This window comes from Tilletiaria anomala (assembly GCF_000711695.1).
Source record: "Tilletiaria anomala UBC 951 chromosome Unknown K437scaffold_29, whole genome shotgun sequence".
Lineage (NCBI taxonomy): Eukaryota > Fungi > Basidiomycota > Exobasidiomycetes > Georgefischeriales > Tilletiariaceae > Tilletiaria > Tilletiaria anomala.
Genome location: NW_013546993.1, coordinates 36,115 through 53,304, shown reverse-complemented (window position 1 = coordinate 53,304; position 17,190 = coordinate 36,115). Strand labels below are relative to the sequence as shown.

Here is a 17,190-nt window from a genome sequence, read left to right as displayed (position 1 = left end):
CGCAGGTTGCCAAGCCGTATTGGATCTTGGAATCGATGCCAAGATGCCAGCAATCACCGCCGAGTGGGCGATCCAACTGCCGCAAGAATTCGACGGACCTGTCGGCCCCACCGGCGCCAAGCTCCCCACCCATTCGACTGCAACCTTCCCCGCTCGATCGGCAGGACTGTCTGATGTCGCAGATGCGATCGATGAAGCCAGACAAGCCCTTAATGCCATAACGACGCAGTGGAAAGACTTGATTGGCAAAGAAGAAGAAAAGCTAAAAGTGCAACGAACAGCCTCCGCAGCAGGAGCTTCCGCCTTAGTAAAGGCGAGCGGAGACGCCTCTGACGAAGAGGAGGAGGCGGGTGAACAAGAGGAAACCGATGCTTGACATGTTCAAACTTAATGAAGAACTATCGTGGCCCTCCAACCCTTGGCCTTGTCCTTGAACAGACAAATATGTTCTAGGCTCTGCGCTGTGAGCCACACTTTGCACCACAACCAGGCGCACTAGCAAGAATTTATTTTCGATCACGGTTTCTCATTGCTTGGACGTTGGCCTAGCGCCATGCAACATTCGATCTTCAATTTTGGATGTCCCGTTCACATCTTGACGCAAAGGAGAGGCTCGGTCAAGTGTACCATAAACAGCCTCATGGCCGTCGCAGGCAGACTTATGGTACGCCGCAGGGCAAAAGCCAATGTCCTTCGGCTTGCGAGGACTACCAGTATTGTCCTTCTGCATGCAAATGCAAACGTTTGACACTGCTTGCTGCTGTACCGGGGCTATGCAGCGAGTGATTGTGGTCACACTTTGGCTTCAGATCGCCAAGCGTGGCGAGGACATACTTAGAATGTCTATCACTTCACAACACACGCACAAGATTGAAAATATGGAGTTCTGCAGTTATGCTTATGGGCAATGTATGTAATCAGCTTCATAGCAAGGCTGCCGCACAAGGGAATCAGATCATCACTTGAGTATCTCTCTTGCCCTGTCTGACAAAACTTCTTGCCAGCTCTTGCCGGCCAAAGAAGCCGCGTCCGTCGCATCTTTAGGTTTGGTGCTGCCCAGCCCCGCCCGATCGTTATACAGCATGGTCTCAACAGGAGCGACTCTGCCCTCGCCCTCGGCGCCCAAGCCCTGGTCCTTTTTCCAACCCATCAGGCTTAAGATATGTGCGCCTTTGTTCGATTCGGTGTCGATGCCTTCCTTCGCTAAATCACGACTCGGCTCGGACGCAGGAGCCGCAGGACCCTCAAAGGTCTTCTTACTCGCATCTTTTGCATCGCTCGGCGTATCTGCGCCAAAGACTGCACGGCGTTCCGACGCGCGATCGCGGTACTTGGGCTGCCCATCGCCGCCGACACCGTTGTTAATGATGCTTGTATCGCCATTGCTCGAGCCGAGAGGTATAAAGCCCTTGCTCAACCCAGTTTCTTTAGAGAAAAGCGCGATCTTCTCTTGCTTGCGGGCGTAGCCATCCCTGCGCGACTCTTCCTTCTCCAGTTCAGTCTTGTGCAGCACGGACTCTTTCAGATGTCGCTCAAGTGTCTCAGGTTTTTTGAAAGCTCGGTTGCACAGCATGCAAGCGATGAGAGGCTCTAGCAGCGTGAAGTCGTAGTCCCTATCCGGGATGAATAAATCTTGCGTGCCCTCCTGCTCGCACACTGAGTCGTCATTCGGTCGGATCGAGATAACGCTGGAATCGACCGGGGCATCGCTGGCACCGAGTGGCACTCTGATGGCACTATCTGCAGATACGGGAGGCTCCGACTTTGCGTCCTTCATAGAGAGCTCGGCCGCCGTCTGATGATCGATAGCTGCGTGCAATTCACCCTGTCTCGTCGTCCATTTCGATATATTGCTTGCGACCTTCTTGCTGCCCGATATCGGCGGAACCTTGCGAGCACGTTCAAGCCGCCCGTCCTTCTCCAAATATCCCGTTACAAGAGCAGGAGGCTGAGACTGGTCAGTGCGAGACGAGTCTCTGGTGGGTAGAGGGAGTGTGCCTGAAGCTGATGAGAGAAGCTTGTTGGCATCTTGCAACACCCTTTGGCGGCGATCGCCCGAGTCTTCCCCTTCTTCCAGATCAAAGGCCGCAAGCTGGGCCGCTTGTGCTGCTAACCCTTGGCCGTCTGTCTTGATTGCTTTCGTCACGCCGTCACTCAATTGCAGCTTGAGCTTCTTCGGTTCGGGAGCAGTCGCACTGGAGCCATCCCATTGAGATGCTACGCCACTTCCTGGCGGATCATCCGCTCCGAAAGCTTCGTGTGCGCCTCTCTTCTCTTCGGACGGATCACGCCCCCGCACTAAACTTTGATTTTCAGTCTCTGTTGAGCCATTTTCCTTCAGCGAAGAAATGATCCGGGCCCTCAGCTCTACGTGTTTGTCGTCCATTCTGTTAGGAGACTCCAAGTGCGGAGCAGCGCTAGGTGCGACCGATGCTGCCGTCCCCTCCGCAGAGTGAAGAGACTCGCCCGCACGGGTGTGGAGCTGACCTTGGTAAACATGATCATCGCGTGTCGAGGGAGAGCTGGCTGCAAAATCTTTCGATGGTGACGTTACCAGTGCACCAGCCGAGATAGAAGCTGGATAATGAGGTGGGGGCACACTGGATGATGGCGCCGTGGAAAAGCCACGTTGAGCTTCGGGGCGGGGTGAGGGCCGGTCTTCGCGCACACGGCTAGAGCCGGAGGGACTCGAGCTGGGTGGAGGACCATGTCCGCTACCCTGGCGATCGCCTTGACGGTAGGTGTCATAAGCGATCGAAGAGCCTGATGCATGTCGCCTCGCCTCGTACCTTCGATCTCTGTCACCATCATGGCCATAAGATGCGCGATCGTAGTAGACACCGCGATCCACGCCACTGCCACCAATTCTGTCGTATCGCTCGCGATGATCGCGATCACGAAGCCTTTCTGCACGCTCGTATTCTTCCCATTCTCTTGAATACGAGTCGCGCACATCACGATCACGATCCATCCCTCTGTCCATTTCTCTTTCCCGATCAACATCCCTGCTGTCTGACCTCAACCGCCGCTGTTCACGATCGAAATTGCGAGAGTCGCTTCGATATGGATCTTTTCGCGTATCCCACAACCGGTCGTCCTCATTGCCGTCGCGCCGCGTGTCTTCCGGTACTGGAGCTCGCGGCGGACCGATATTGGGGAAGGGTGGAGACAGGGGCAGCGGCGAGCTGTGAGGGGCTCCCTGTGCAGCCGAAAGTGCAGCATAGGTATGAGAGTGATAATGAATCGGCGGGACTGAACCACATGAGCCAGGCTGGGCGCGTGCAACAGGCGATGGATTACTGATCGTCGGCGCTTGGTGTCCGTGAGCGTATTGGTAAGGAGCGGCTGCAGCGCCCGAGCCTGGTACATGAGCATACTGTTGTGGAGGGCCGTATGTCCGTGGAGGATGGTTGTAGTGAGGGGAAGCGCCGTTTGGGACAGAGGGAGCGCCTTTGGTGGGATAGCCTGGGGGAGGCCTGCTGGGGTCAAATGGGACAGGAGCTGCAGGAGCACCCGGAAGACTTGCAGCCGGATTCGGTGGACGCCAGTGTGCATGATGTAGATAAGCGCCTTGCTGCGTGGGCGTGACAGTTGGAGCCGGCAAGCCTTGATAGCCGCCGTACGGCTGGGCACTTGGTCCTTCAGGACCTGGTGGCGCATAAATAGGGGCCGGTACACTGTACCCAGGTCGGGTGTGAGATCTCTGTGTAGGAGCAAAGCACCCGGCGTTGGGCAGAGTGGGAGGAGAAGGTCATGGAGCGTAAGTTCGGCCGGTCTATGTATATGAAACAACTAGCGAACGGACTATGTTGGGATCTTGGCCTGGATTGAGTTGATATGGTGAAGTATTCTGTCAAAGCGAAAAGTAAATATTAACACCCTTTAGTCAGTAACGATAACCGGATAGGAAGATGATAAGCGGCGAGAGAACGGACAGGATACGGGCAGGGAACTGGTGTGGGATGCGGTGCTGGGTGTGTATGGCTGGGAGGCGGCGGTGATTGGTGCGGGTTACTATATTGACCACGGTAGCCATAGAACCCTTCTTCTTGCGCAGGAGCCTGTCCTTGAGTTGAACTATAAGCTAGGGCTGAAGCACAGCCGGCGCCGTAGGCGCTGTGGGCCGGCTGCGAGTAGTATGGATCATTCTGATGAAGTTGGCGCGGCGGAGGGGGGTGAGAGCTGCTTGACGCCGGCGAAGGCACAAGGCTATACTGTGTGTAGCTCATGTCTGAGTTTGAGCTTTTTCAGTAGACCAAAGCAAAGACTTGACTGTATCACCATTTGGCTACAGCCTGTATGGAGACGATTCGAATGCAGAGCCACGACGCCAATTCACGTATCAGGGAGAAGGACGGTCAAGAATTGACCCGTAAGCGGATTCGCTCTGAGTCCGTGCGAGACAACCGCTTCAGTTGCGGACGCGTCCACCTCGTCGCGGTGGTTGTCGACCTTGGCCTCGTGTGTCGGATACCGTATGCGAGCGAGTTCTGCAGCCCTAAAGCAAGGGGTTGAGGTACCCTCTGGGTTCGCCATTTGCATGCTCGAATCGCGGAGGAGAGATGAGGGTGCGCAGCTGATGCCTTTTAGTGAAGAGAGGCCGAGTTTGGAGTCTGGGTTTGCCAAGCCGCTGGCGCGGAGCTCGGAGAAGATTGGAGACATGTAGAGAGGTCGGAGTGAGGTCAAAATGCCGAAAGGGAGCCCAAGTAGGGTTGGTTCATTAAAACATACACTCGGAACCCGGAACCCGACTCTCCCGGCGTCCAAACAAATTTTGCCTGTCTAGTCAATGTGATCGGCGCAGCGATGTAAAGTTATCAGCTCGTGGCAAGGCCACTGCTGTCTAAACATCTGACGCGTGCAGGGCAATTGGCACAGCAGGCAAGGGCCTTTTGGTTAACTTGCTGTCCAGGTTTTGTCTAATCCTAGGCTTTCAAGAAACCCAATTTTGTGGACGAAAACAAAGAGTTATACGGTGCTGTTGAAGCAATTAGCTCATTCAAAAGCGTCAGCATGCTGCCGACGCCGACCGAGTTCAGCGGCGCGAGCCCGACCTCCAAGGCCGGTATTGCTGCCCGTTATGTATCGGCTCTGGACATCGACCTTCAACATGCTTGTGTCAAGCTGATCGACTCGCTTCCCAGGCGAAGTGTTCCAGCGCACAGCCTCAAGATCCTCAAATGCTGCGCAAGTGCTGAAAACGATGAATCGCATGCTGCAGCGCAACTAGCACCTGTCGACCTGGTCAAGCTATCGGACGCGCTTCGAGAACTACTACTTATTCCAACGTGTGCGCAGCATGTCGCCATTCAATTCCATCCCATCTTGCTGCACCTTCTTGCTGCATTTCTACCCGACGGAAAAGATGGTGAAGAACAACCATCATGGCAATCTGAGAAGACGCGAGCCATTTTTGTCATGTTCGGCATTTTGCTCGGTCCTTTCGAGGAAATCTACCCGTGAGTACTCGCCTGTTGCAGGGTTTAGAGCTGGCTGTGCGTATTCACCAAGTCGCCCTCTCTGAATTCAGGATTTTATATGAGTACCTTTCGCACCCAAATCTTTGCAACGGCCCGATATGTGCAGGAATGCAAGACACGTCAGAGACGCAGGCTCTGCTCCTTGCTTACCAACGTATCCTGCAAGCCAGCCCATCCTTTCGCGACGATCTTCCTAAGCCATGGCCACTACATTCGCTTTGTGACATATACAAGTCTGCCACCGCCCAGGACGCACTCAATACTGCTGCCGGCAAGATTCAAACACGCTATTCCACCGCCACCCGCTTGCTGGCGCTCTTCGTTTACAGTCATGGCATGCAGCTGTCAGAGTCCGTACGCGTCCAAGCGGAGCATGTCTTCATCGGTGAACCGAGCATTCTTGGCGTACCAGAGTCACCTGGCGTCGATGCGAGATTCACTCTTGACATGGAAGAAGGAAAAGAGCAGACGATTGACGTTTGGGTCATTCATGCCAAGGAAGCGGTGAGGTGGCAAACCGTGTGGACAAGATGCGAAGAGTCGCCTATTCGTTACCTTAAACGACAGCAGTCTTCAGAAAAGAAGAAGGACGAAGAAACCATGGACGTGGATCAAGTCACAACTGCGATGAACAAGCTGCGGCTCACACCGCAAGACCTACATCCGCGCGTCAGCTCCATTGGGGGTGTGATTTTGCTGCGCGGTTCACCAATCTCTGCCTCTTCCTCCGCATCTAAACCCGTGCCATTCGTCGAGACTACAAGCTCGTATCGCACGCTCACTGATTTGGCCATCGACATCTCGTGTCGGCTACCAATCCTCCTCAGCGGTCCGGCCTCAAGTGGCAAGACCTCTATCTTGCACCACGTCTATGCTCAGCTTCACCCTTCTTGCATCCCAGCCAAAGCATCCGGCAATCCGCGTGGCCTTTTGACAATCCCTCTTGGCGACTCAATGGGTGTAGATGCCAAGTCACTGCTAGGTTCCTACACTTCTTCGCCGACGTCTCCAGGCGCCTTTATTTGGCAAGAAGGTTCACTCACACGCGCCGTCCGCAAGGGGTACTGGGTCATCCTCGAGGATGTGGACAAGGCCAGCTCAGAGGTGCTGAGCATCATCAAAGAACTCGCACGTGGACTATCACCTTCAAAACCAGCTGGATTCCGGCCGTCACTTAGCCTGGGGAACAGAGGCAAAGTGAAGGCGGCACCAGGATTCATGCTCTTTGGCACACGCTCGACCGAAGCGAGGCGGAAGGCACGCTTTGCTGCTGAAGCGCATGGCAAAGATAAAGGAAAATCGAAAGAATCGAATGAGGCGAGCGAGATAGACATGGGAGACTCCGAATCAATGCAGCTTTCACCGGCCACCTTCTTCACCCACAAGCACTGGGCGGAAGTCATCCTCGCAGCGCCAGCTCACACGGAGATCCTCGAGATTATATCCAAGCTTTTCCCATCTTTGCAACGCGTATCACAGCATTTGATCCCGCGGATCGTGGGCGCGTGGACTGCGCTCGCGCAAGAGCAGGCGAAGCTCTCAAAGGGCGGCCACGCATCGGGCGGCTTGATCCGGCAAGTTTCATTGAGGGACTTGATAAAGTGGTGTCGAAGAATAGAAACAATCATCAACGCGTCTGGAGGGTTGAGAGACCCCCTTGCAAATCCAGTCGAGCAGGAGCACGTCTTTCTCGAGGCCCTCGACATTTTCCTAGGAGCCTTTCCAACGTGAGTAACGCTTGTTGTTCGGAAGTTGCCTGTGTCCTTTTTGAGCCTGACTCATTTTCACGGATTTTTTGGGGTTCGCAGGCATGATCCACTGAGCATGGTCAAGTCGGCTAGCATGGACGAATTCGAAGGCTTGCGGACAGCGTTAGCAAGCGCTCTAGCTCACATCCTGGACCTAAACGACGAACGTGTGGAATGGCTTCTCGAGCAACGAACGCCAGAGATGACCTTTCATAAGGCCCCTTCAAGCTCTGCGCCGAGCACTATTGCCATCGGCCGCGTGGCTTTGCCGCGCTTCGCTGCATCTCAACTCGGGCAGGATCGTTCAGCTCCGGTTCTGCACAACTTTGCTATGACGAAAGCAAGCTTGACACTCATGGAGCAAATTGCGGCCGCCACAGCGATGAATGAGCCTATCTTGCTCGTCGGAGAGACAGGGACCGGCAAGACAACAGTTGTGCAGCATCTCGCATCGCTCGTATCTAGACCATTCACCGCTCTCAACCTCTCCCAGCAAAGCGAGGCATCAGATCTGTTGGGAGGCTTCAAGCCCATTGAGCCCAAGATGCCAGCGATGGAGTTGCACAACGAGTGGTACCAGCTATTCACGCAGGCTTTCTCGGCGAAGAGAAATGCAAAGTTCTTGGATGCAGAACGCAAGGCATTGAATGCAGCGAAATGGGGCAAGCTGTCGCAGCTTTGGCGCGAAAGCGCAAAGATGGTAGCTGAACGAATGACAGCGCAGGATGACACCAATGCTGATGCAGAGGAAGGGAGGAAGCGACGGAAGACAGGTCCGAAGTCCGAGCAGCGGTCAGCATCACCAGTTGCAAGCTTTTCAAACAATGCGTACAGCGCATGGGCTTCCTTTCTCGAGCGTGTCGACTCGTTCCGTCTCCAACACGTGCAAATCAGCTCGACCACCAGTGGCCGCCGATTTAACTTTGGGTTCATCGAGGGACCTCTAGTGCGTGCGATCCGAAATGGAGAGTGGATCCTCCTTGATGAGATCAATCTTGCAGCAGACGAAACGCTGGACTTCCTCTCGGCTCTCTTGCAGTCGTCTACCAGTAGTATTGCGCTCACAGAGCGTGGAGACCTGGACGTAGTACCTCGGCATCCGGACTTTCGTCTGTTCGCATGCATGAATCCAGCGACCGACGTCGGCAAGAAGCTGCTGCCTCCGCCTATCCGGTCGCGCTTTACCGAATTGTACGTCAGCAGCCCTGATGCAGATCGCGATGCTCTCCGCAGCATCGTCGAAAAGTACATTGGCGAACTAGCCCAGGGTGACAAGCGCGTAGTTGACGATGCAGCTCAAACCTACGTCGACATCAAGACTCTCGCACAGAACGGAGAACTCGCAGACGGTGCAAACCAACGCCCTCATTTCTCAATTCGCACTCTGGCACGCGCCCTCACCTCTGCAGTTCAGTTCGCGCCTTCTTTTGGTCTCCGAAGAAGTCTGTATGAGGGCTTTCTGATGTGCTTTATCACGAGTCTGGATCCGGAAAGTAGTCACAAAGCTACAAGAATCTTACATCAACATCTCATCGCTCACGCGAAAAATTCAAACAACCTACTGTCACTTATCCCAGCAAGCCCGTCCGGTGATGTCTCTCAACACGTTCAGTTCGGGCCATTCTGGCTGGCGACAGGGTCCCTAGTGCCAAAAGAAGCACCGGGGTACATCCTGACGCCCTCCGTCCATACGAAACTCTTTGCGCTCGCCCGTGCGATCTGCATCGGTCGCTTTCCGGTTCTCATCCAAGGACCAACATCAGCAGGAAAGACTTCGGCAGTAGAGTTCCTCGCCAAGCGCACCGGACATCGATTTGTTCGCATCAACAACCATGAACACACAGACTTGCAAGAGTACCTAGGCTCCTATGTCAGCGACCCAGACACTGGTGCACTGCGCTTTGAGGAGGGCCTACTCGTACAAGCACTGCGCCGAGGAGATTGGATCGTCCTGGATGAGCTCAATCTCGCGCCGACGGATGTCTTGGAAGCACTCAATCGCTTGCTGGATGACAATCGCGAGCTTTTCATCCCAGAGACAGGCGAGACGGTCAAGCCGCATCCACACTTCATGCTTTTTGCCACGCAAAATCCACCGGGTCTTTACGGTGGCCGCAAAGTCCTGTCTCGAGCATTTCGCAATCGCTTCCTCGAAGCCCATTTCGACGACGTTCCTGCGCACGAACTCGAAATCATTCTCACGCAGCGCTGCGAAATTGCTCCCAGCTACGCGTCAAAAATGGTTGCAGTGTTCGCTGAGTTGCAGCGACGTCGTCAGGTGGACCGCGTGTTTGAGTCCAAGCATGGATTTGCTACCTTACGTGATCTGTTTCGCTGGGGCTCCCGCAGTGCAATAGGGTACGAAGAGTTAGCAGAAAATGGGTACATGCTTTTAGCAGAAAGAGCGAGGCGGAAAGAGGATAAGGCTGCAGTTCAAGACGTTCTCGAGAGCCTGCTCCGCGTCAGGATCAGATTGGATGCTCTTTACGACCTTTCCAGCGAGACCAATGTGGTGCGACGCCACCTCGGCGCGGAATTCTGCTCGAAGCTTTTTAACAAAATCCAAGAGTCCGGATTAGTACCGACTGCATCCTTACAGAGACTTGTCGCGTTGCAATGCGTGGCGTTTGCCTATAACGAACCGGTACTTCTTGTAGGTGAACCGGGGACAGGAAAGACAGCGGTCTGTGACGTCGTCGCAAGCGTATTCAGCACCCGCTTGGACGTGCTCAACTGCCACCAGAATACCGACGCTTCTGATTTACTCGGTGGTCAACGGCCGCTCCGAAATCGGACCAGCGTAGAGAGTCAAGCGCTGCATCTTTCAAGCAGCGTAGCAGGGCAGCCTTTTGACTCTATCGAGGGCGCCTTGACTGGAATTCGTGCTGCCATGGCAGCAGATAAATCTTTGGAAGCTGCCGCTCGTTATTCAGCCGCCATTCGATCGCTGCAAGCCGCGAATGTGCTATTCGAATGGTACGACGGACCGCTCATTCTGTCCATGAAGCAAGGCTCGCACATGCTCTTGGACGAAATCTCACTGGCAGATGACAGCGTACTCGAGCGTCTCAACAGTGTTTTGGAGACAGGTCGTTCCATTACACTGCCCAATCGTCAAGAAAAGCACACCTCAGCTCAGATGGATGCGGACCCGGGTGCAACTCATTCTGTGGTTGCAGCTGAACAGTTCCAAGTCACAGCAACTATGAATCCGGGGGGCGACTATGGCAAGAAGGAGTTAAGTCCGGCTCTACGAAATCGTTTCACTGAGATATGGGTATCGCCCATCACCTCGAAAACAGATTTATCTGCTATCTTGTCGGAAACACTTTCGGTAGTTCAAGAACGCCATTGGTTGGTTGCTGGAATGCTGGACTTCGCTATTTGGCTTGGGAAGGAGGTAGACGTTCTTCCAAATCATATGGTCAATCTAAGAGATTATTTGGCCTGGGCTACCTTTATCGAAGCGACCAACACAGGCGACGACAATCGGACCAGCCTTTCTCCTGCAGCTGCTTTCGTTCAAGGAGCGCATCTGTCAATTATCGAGGGTCTTCCAACCCTTCCTTCTTTAATGTCCTTTTCTCAAGAGCGGCTGAAGGACGTGCAGCAGCGAGCCACACATTGGCTTGAGAGTCTCGCTCGTCAACATGATCCTTCCTACCAGTCAATTGAGAAGGTGGCATTCTCCTGCACCTCACAGCACGTCTTCGTTGGACCATATCGTTTGTCAAGGAATGCAGCGGATCAACTCACATTACCAGATTTCGCTTTCAACGCTCCAACGACCTTGGTTAACACATTGAGCGTAGTCAGAGCCCTGCAGATTCCCAGCAAAGCAATACTGCTTGAAGGGAGTCCTGGCGCCGGCAAAACCAGCCTGGTTAATGCACTCGCCGCCGCCGTCTCTCAACAGCTTGTACGTATCAACCTTTCCGAACAGACCGAAGCCACAGACCTTTTTGGCTCCGAGCTGCCAGTCGAGGGCGGCCGTGCGGGCGAGTTCGGTTGGCATGATGCAGCTTTTCTCACCGCTATGAAAGAAGGTTACTGGTAAGCAAATTTCCTTTAAATTCTTCAAGACTTTTGTGACTGATGCGCTGTCTCTCTACAATTATGCTCAGGGTTCTTCTGGATGAGATGAATCTCGCCTCGCAATCCGTGCTCGAGGGATTGAATTCATGCCTCGATCATCGTGGTCAGGTCTACATTCCCGAGCTGGATAAGACATTTCAGAAGCATCCCCGTTTCCGGGTATTCGCCGCCCAGAATCCGCAATCGCAGGGTGGTGGACGCAAAGGTTTGCCCCAGTCTTTTCTCAACCGATTCACCAAGGTCCACGTACAAGAGCTCACTGCGCAAGACTTCATGCATGTGGCTCGCGGCATGCAAGTAACCGCTGCTGACACAAATTCTCGCCTTGTCGTTGAGTTCAATCGACTTGTGGGTGAGCAGGTCAAGCAAGGCTTCATCGGCCGCACGGGAGGGCCGTGGGAGTTGAACCTGAGAGACATTCTGCGATGGCTTCAAGCTTCGCAACTGTCCCCCACCGCTCGATTGAATGTGTCCGAAATTGTGAGACTGCTCTACCTTGCTCGATTTCGTGGTCAAAACGATATCGCGCGGATATCACACATCTTCCAGGAAATCTTCGGACTCGAACTTAAGACGGATAGGCTTCCCTCAATAAAACTCACTCCTGACAGCGTCTCTATCGAGGGAAGGGCGATGGCGCGAAAAGGGAGCACCCGGCCGACATATCACCCTGGATTGATGCAGCAGCAACTGCCCTCACTCGAACTCTTAAGCCAATGTGTCCACCTGCAATGGCTCAGCATCATGACTGCAGAGTCATACAGCGGGAAGACGTCTGCGATCGAAGCGCTTGCGAAGCTGTGCGGACAAGAACTACACGTGGTCCGCCTGAGTGCAGTTTCCGATGCAGCGGATCTTCTCGGCTCTTTTGAGCACTTGGACTCCGCGGGTGCTATGCGTGAGCGTCTTGCCCGGGTTTGCGAGATCCTCCGCGACCAGCTCAGCTCGGCTGCTAGCCGTTTGGCTGAGAAAGATTTTTCAGCGAGTATTGGCGCTGCTGTTGACGTGCTCTCATCCCTAGCGCTCAGCTCTAGCCTTCCGGAAAGTCTCAATGCGATCTCCACCACAGTTGCAAGCCTTATGTCCAAAGAGATGCCCGCAGACGTACGCGATCAGCTAGCAAGTGTCCAACATCAGCTGACGCGTCTTCAAATGTCGCAAACTGTTGGTGCCAGATTCTCCTGGGTTGACGGTTCGCTTGTCCGGTGCATCCGTGCAGGTCATTGGGTGGTACTGCAGGACGCGAACCAATGCCCACCAGCAGTTCTCGACCGATTGAACTCGCTCTTTGAGGCCAATCCGGTGATCGTCCTCGCGGAAAAGGGATCGTTAGCTGGAGATGTCGAAGTCATCAGACCCCACCCGAATTTCCGCTTATTTATGACGACTGATCCCGCCTTAGGCGAGCTCAGCCGCGCTATGCGCAATCGCGGCATTGAAATCTCTTTGTCTGGTCAGGAACTGTCGGAAGTGGCGAGCACGGATCGCCAAAGGCTTATTGCAATCTCGCGACGTCGACGATCGTTCTTGCGCCATGCACACGCTGAAGAGCCATGTGCCCCCGCCGTCTTGTCTTCAGGGTCGCCATTCCTAGATCTGTCACGCCAACGCTTGGCGATGCTTCCGCTGACAAACAATGCCATGTGCACTCTGAAGGTCAAATCCATGTGGGACTTGGAAGGATTAGCCACAGCTGGACAAATCCTCGGCCTGGTTGGACTTCAGGACGCTGGTGCAATGTCGCGCTTGCTCGTCCTCGAAGAGGACGTTGCGACGGCCTTTGCCGAGGTCGCTTCCGAATTGGTTCAATCTTTCTCGACTTCACATGGACCCTTCCCGCAGGTGAGACAACATCGAACAAGCTAACGTCGAGATGATTTGCTGACATTACCTGCTTGTGCAAGCCTCGAGATCCACTGGCCATTCCAGACCGTAATATCAGCGCAACCGCAGAAGGACTATTCGAGTCACTATCTTTGCAGCTGGACGACCGTGGGCGACTTCTTCTCCAGCATTTGGCTCGGCTTGAGCGCACCGCAACAATGAAACCGGACCAAAATCAAGCAATACAAAATTGCATATTCTACCGTGCGCACTACCCCTCCACTTCTTGGCCGCCAGAATTGGGCCAGCTGGACCTTGTCGCACTGTTGCATGACCTTGTCGCCACAGAAGAAACGAAGATTGATGTCAAATCCTACGGAATAGACGGAATCCGCCTCCGTTGCGACATGCAAGATGTCGCAATATTCATCATTAAGCTGGCAACTGCGCCCACCATGGATCATGCGGCCTTGCATTCCATTTTGAAGCTTCTGTCCTCGTCCAAAGCACTAAAGGCCTTGCCAAGCTCTCATTTCTTAGTGCATTCGTGTGGTCGTGCACTGAGTCAGCACCACGGCGCAAATTCAGGTGGAGGGGCTGCGATGGATCTTCTATGGGAGAATATTTTGCTCTCCCAGCCTCGCATCCTCCATGATGGGTTCCAGAGTGCGGCTCTCATGATCAACAGCACGCGTTCGGGTAATGAAGCGACAGGTATGTTGATGATGCACTTAAACCGATCGTGCTGTACTGACGAAAACTAAAAATAGCAGCTTCTCACTGGCCATCTGCGCTCAGCTTCCTTGGCCAGCTCTTGCAGCACTGGGCGGGAGCAACGGCCGAAGATGCGACTGAGCTGAGCCAAATGCACCAACAGCTTTCTCAACATCCCAGACCAACTTTCGCTCAAGGCGGGATTGAGGAGCAAGGCCGTGAAACACTGCCTTTTCTCGTCTGCACTCTCGCTCTGCTGCCTTCACTACGGGCGTTGAGCAAGTCAACAGCATTGTCAGCTAGCATTGAATCACTGCTAGAGCTGCACGGACCCATTCTTGGGTTTGGCGCTGACAACAAGACTGTTGTCCAGCTTTTGGTGAACACAGTGCTGGCAACAGCGAGATCTGATTTTGCCCATAGCACACTGTCTCGAATGTGCCTTTGGGATATGTCGTGGTGTCGTCGAATGTGGAGCACTGTGAGTCATGCGAGCTTTCAGGAACACCTCCAACGCTCCATCCCTCTCTGACGCTCACATTTTTCGAACAGACAACCAGTATTGCAGACATGTTCCGCCCGCTTCTGCTCAAGCGAGCCATTCACCTCATGTGAGTGAACTGATCGAAGCTTTCTGGACCTAATTGACCAGAGAGTCAATCGCAGGGATGACACTCAGGCGAGCATATCAGATTTGGATGCGAACCTGCAGGCACGAAAGCAGCATTGGACTACTCTGCTGCTGACAAGTACCCTTTCTCATTCACGAGCTGACGGCCTAGCTCACCATCTCGGGACGATCGCGCTTGAGGTGAGTCAAGAGTGCGGCCGCGAACGTTTGCAAGCCATGTTGCTGAACCATGTCATTCCAGACTACGAGACTTTTGCGGAAGGGATGCCGCCAAAGTAGCGCGATGCAAGATTGTATTCAAGCACTCGATGCCGCCGCTGAGCGTCTTGCTGGCCAATTGGCAGTTCCAGAAGACCACGTTGAGGAAGGAGAGGAAGCTCAGTCAGCAATCATCCTCGAGAGTGAGGCAACTCGCAAGTTGCTGCAAAAGTGGATCCTCGCATGCCAGCAAATTGAAGGCATCGCCGCCGGCAAAGACACGACACTTGCTGGTATCGGCCAAGAGGCAGTGCAACTCGCGCTACTACTTCTACGACTGTATCTTCCGGATATTCCGATTGATCCAGTCGCTGGACGTCAAGCTCTTACGCGGTTTCACGCTGTGAGGCATGACAGATTCCGATCCCAAGCCCTTGTTTCGGACGATCTCGAGCAGCACACACTGCGCCGACGGCCCTCCCCACTCCTTGCGGCGTGGCCTGTCGCGTCCACGCTCCCTGATGCGTCACCTTCAAAGACTGTGTGTGGAATGCACAGCCTTACCGATCGTGCTGTCAATCTCGAGCGGATGACAGCCTTGCATCGCGAAATGCTCGGCTTCGTTGCCGATGTAGTCAATGAAAGCAGGATTACTTCTCTCGTTGGGGATCTACTCTCTCCGCCATCAGCAGAGACATCTGTGAGAGCCCGCGAAACCCTCCTGCAAGAATCGTTGCTGTCTTTCAGCAATCAGATCGAGGCAAAATATGCGGACCTGTCGGATCTCGTCAGACCCTTTCTCCTCAGCTTGGATCTGCTTTCCTTAGGCCTGCAAGCGCTAGCCGCCAATGCACAGCGAAGAGGGCACTTGTCAAAAAAGACGGCTTCCAGTGCAAGCATCTCACCCTTATTGGTTGGATCAGCAGCGCTATCTTCAACGCTTCTCTCCCCTTCCCCGGGCGCATCGACGATCACGGCCCGTGAGGTTGACCTTTACCTCGTCGAGCTGGCAGCTGCATCCTGGCCATCCATTCCAGGTTCAGCCCCAGACTCAGATCGCATTGATGAGATTTTGGGCGCCCTTGCTGAATTTCAAAGTTTCCAAAGCGCTGAGAAGACCAGGCTGGAAGCCGAAAGTTCCAGCATCTACAAAAGCAAGAGTCATACGGTCGCTTCGAAAGACGATGCCGAGCTCGAGGAAGCAGACTTTCGCTCACTGTTCCCTGACTTTAGCGAGTTTTCGGCAAATCCGGTCCCGCCGGAGGCTCGGTCGCTTGGTAAAGAGCTTCTGGGCGACGCCGAGGTTGCAGCAGCAAGCTCTGCCCTGCTTAATGCATACTCCAGTCGGCCCACCGGGGACTTATTCGAATGTCACCGAGGCCGTTATATTCGCCGATGGCTCTGTGATGAATATACCGGGCTTTCTGACCGAATGGATTCCTTCGGCGCTCATCAGCTGCTGTGCTCTGTCACACCAGGCGCTGTTCGAGACGGGAACAGACCACCCGACTTCTACAAGGATTCGGCCCATCAGGAACTCGCGCTAGCGGGAAGTGTTGCAAACCACATGCTTATGCGCTTGGAAGAGTTGGTCCATGATTGGCCAGAACAGGAGGTTCTTCGCCACATTGCCGATCGCTGCCACCTTATCCTCCGGATGCATGTTGCCAGCCCAGTGCCTCGTTTGTTGAGCGCATTTGAACAATTGCTTGCGCATTCAGATGACTGGGAGGGATTCGCCAGCTCGCAAACGTCACTGCGCGAGCATCGAGAAGCCATCACTGCAGCAATCATCCGATGGCGGCGCATGGAACTGCACTCGTGGGGCCACCTGCTTGATCTCAGACTTTTTGAACAGAAGCAATGGGCCTCCCGACAGCTTCTGCCGTTGTACCAAGCGGCAATTACCTCAGCAAAAGACGTTGTCGCTGAGGGTGCCGACGCCATAGAGAAGCATTTCTTTGGCTTGGTCTCTCTCCTGGACCAGTTTCTGCGATCTGCACCTGTCGGAGAGTTTGACGCCAGGCTCTCCATGATCTGTGCTCTCGAAGCGCACTGTATGGGCCTCTCAAGACGAAACCCTGCTTCAAATATCTGGGCTGGCCGCACGATCGCAGTCCTTCGCACAGCAAAACATTTTTTTGTTCAGTTCCGAGAAGACATTATGGAACACATTGCAACGCAAAGGAAGAAGTTTGACAAAGAAATTTCGGATTTTGTCAAGATCGCAAGCTGGAAGGATACCAACGTCCATGCGTTGCAGCAAAGCGCGGCGAAGACCCACCGAAAATTACACAAAGTCATCAGTGGCTTCCGCAGCATTCTTCAGCATGGAGTAGACCCTCTACTTTCCACGTCGAAGGTCCCGCAAACGTCGCTGTCACTGGACCCGCATATGAACGCGGCTGCGCTTTCTCCGCCTTCCCTCCCGGACAAAATCATCTCAGATGCGACCGCGCATGCTCTTCAAACTCACAGCGACCCCACCGAAGCGCACCTG

The 17,190-nt window shown here is 54.2% G+C and overlaps 3 protein-coding genes across 3 annotated transcripts; 2 read left to right on the top strand and 1 right to left on the bottom strand.

Moving 5' to 3' along the window:
• Positions 1 to 43: 43 nt before the first annotated feature.
• On the top strand, positions 44 to 376 carry K437DRAFT_267823 (uncharacterized protein; the record flags this gene model as incomplete). The annotated part of the gene is made up of 1 exon (XM_013388416.1): positions 44 to 376. The coding sequence occupies one exon, from the start codon at positions 44 to 46 to the stop codon at positions 374 to 376; it is 333 nt and encodes a 110-aa protein (XP_013243870.1).
• A 2,924-nt stretch (positions 377 to 3,300) lies between these two features.
• On the bottom strand, positions 3,301 to 4,587 carry K437DRAFT_294059 (uncharacterized protein; the record flags this gene model as incomplete). Its single annotated transcript, XM_013388415.1, has 3 exons — positions 3,936 to 4,587; positions 3,806 to 3,850; positions 3,301 to 3,703 (listed from the first exon to the last, which is right to left on the bottom strand). Coding segments are annotated over exons 1-3 (741 nt in total), but the record flags the coding sequence as incomplete, so codon positions are not given.
• Positions 4,588 to 4,858: 271 nt separating this feature from the next.
• On the top strand, positions 4,859 to 14,884 carry K437DRAFT_93127 (P-loop containing nucleoside triphosphate hydrolase protein). Its single transcript, XM_013388414.1, has 9 exons — positions 4,859 to 5,459; positions 5,531 to 7,207; positions 7,289 to 11,281; positions 11,353 to 13,165; positions 13,228 to 13,861; positions 13,921 to 14,342; positions 14,414 to 14,472; positions 14,541 to 14,672; positions 14,734 to 14,884. The coding sequence occupies exons 1-8, from the start codon at positions 5,014 to 5,016 to the stop codon at positions 14,605 to 14,607; spliced, it is 9,111 nt and encodes a 3,036-aa protein (XP_013243868.1). The 5' UTR covers positions 4,859 to 5,013; the 3' UTR covers positions 14,608 to 14,672; positions 14,734 to 14,884.
• Positions 14,885 to 17,190: the final 2,306 nt, after the last annotated feature.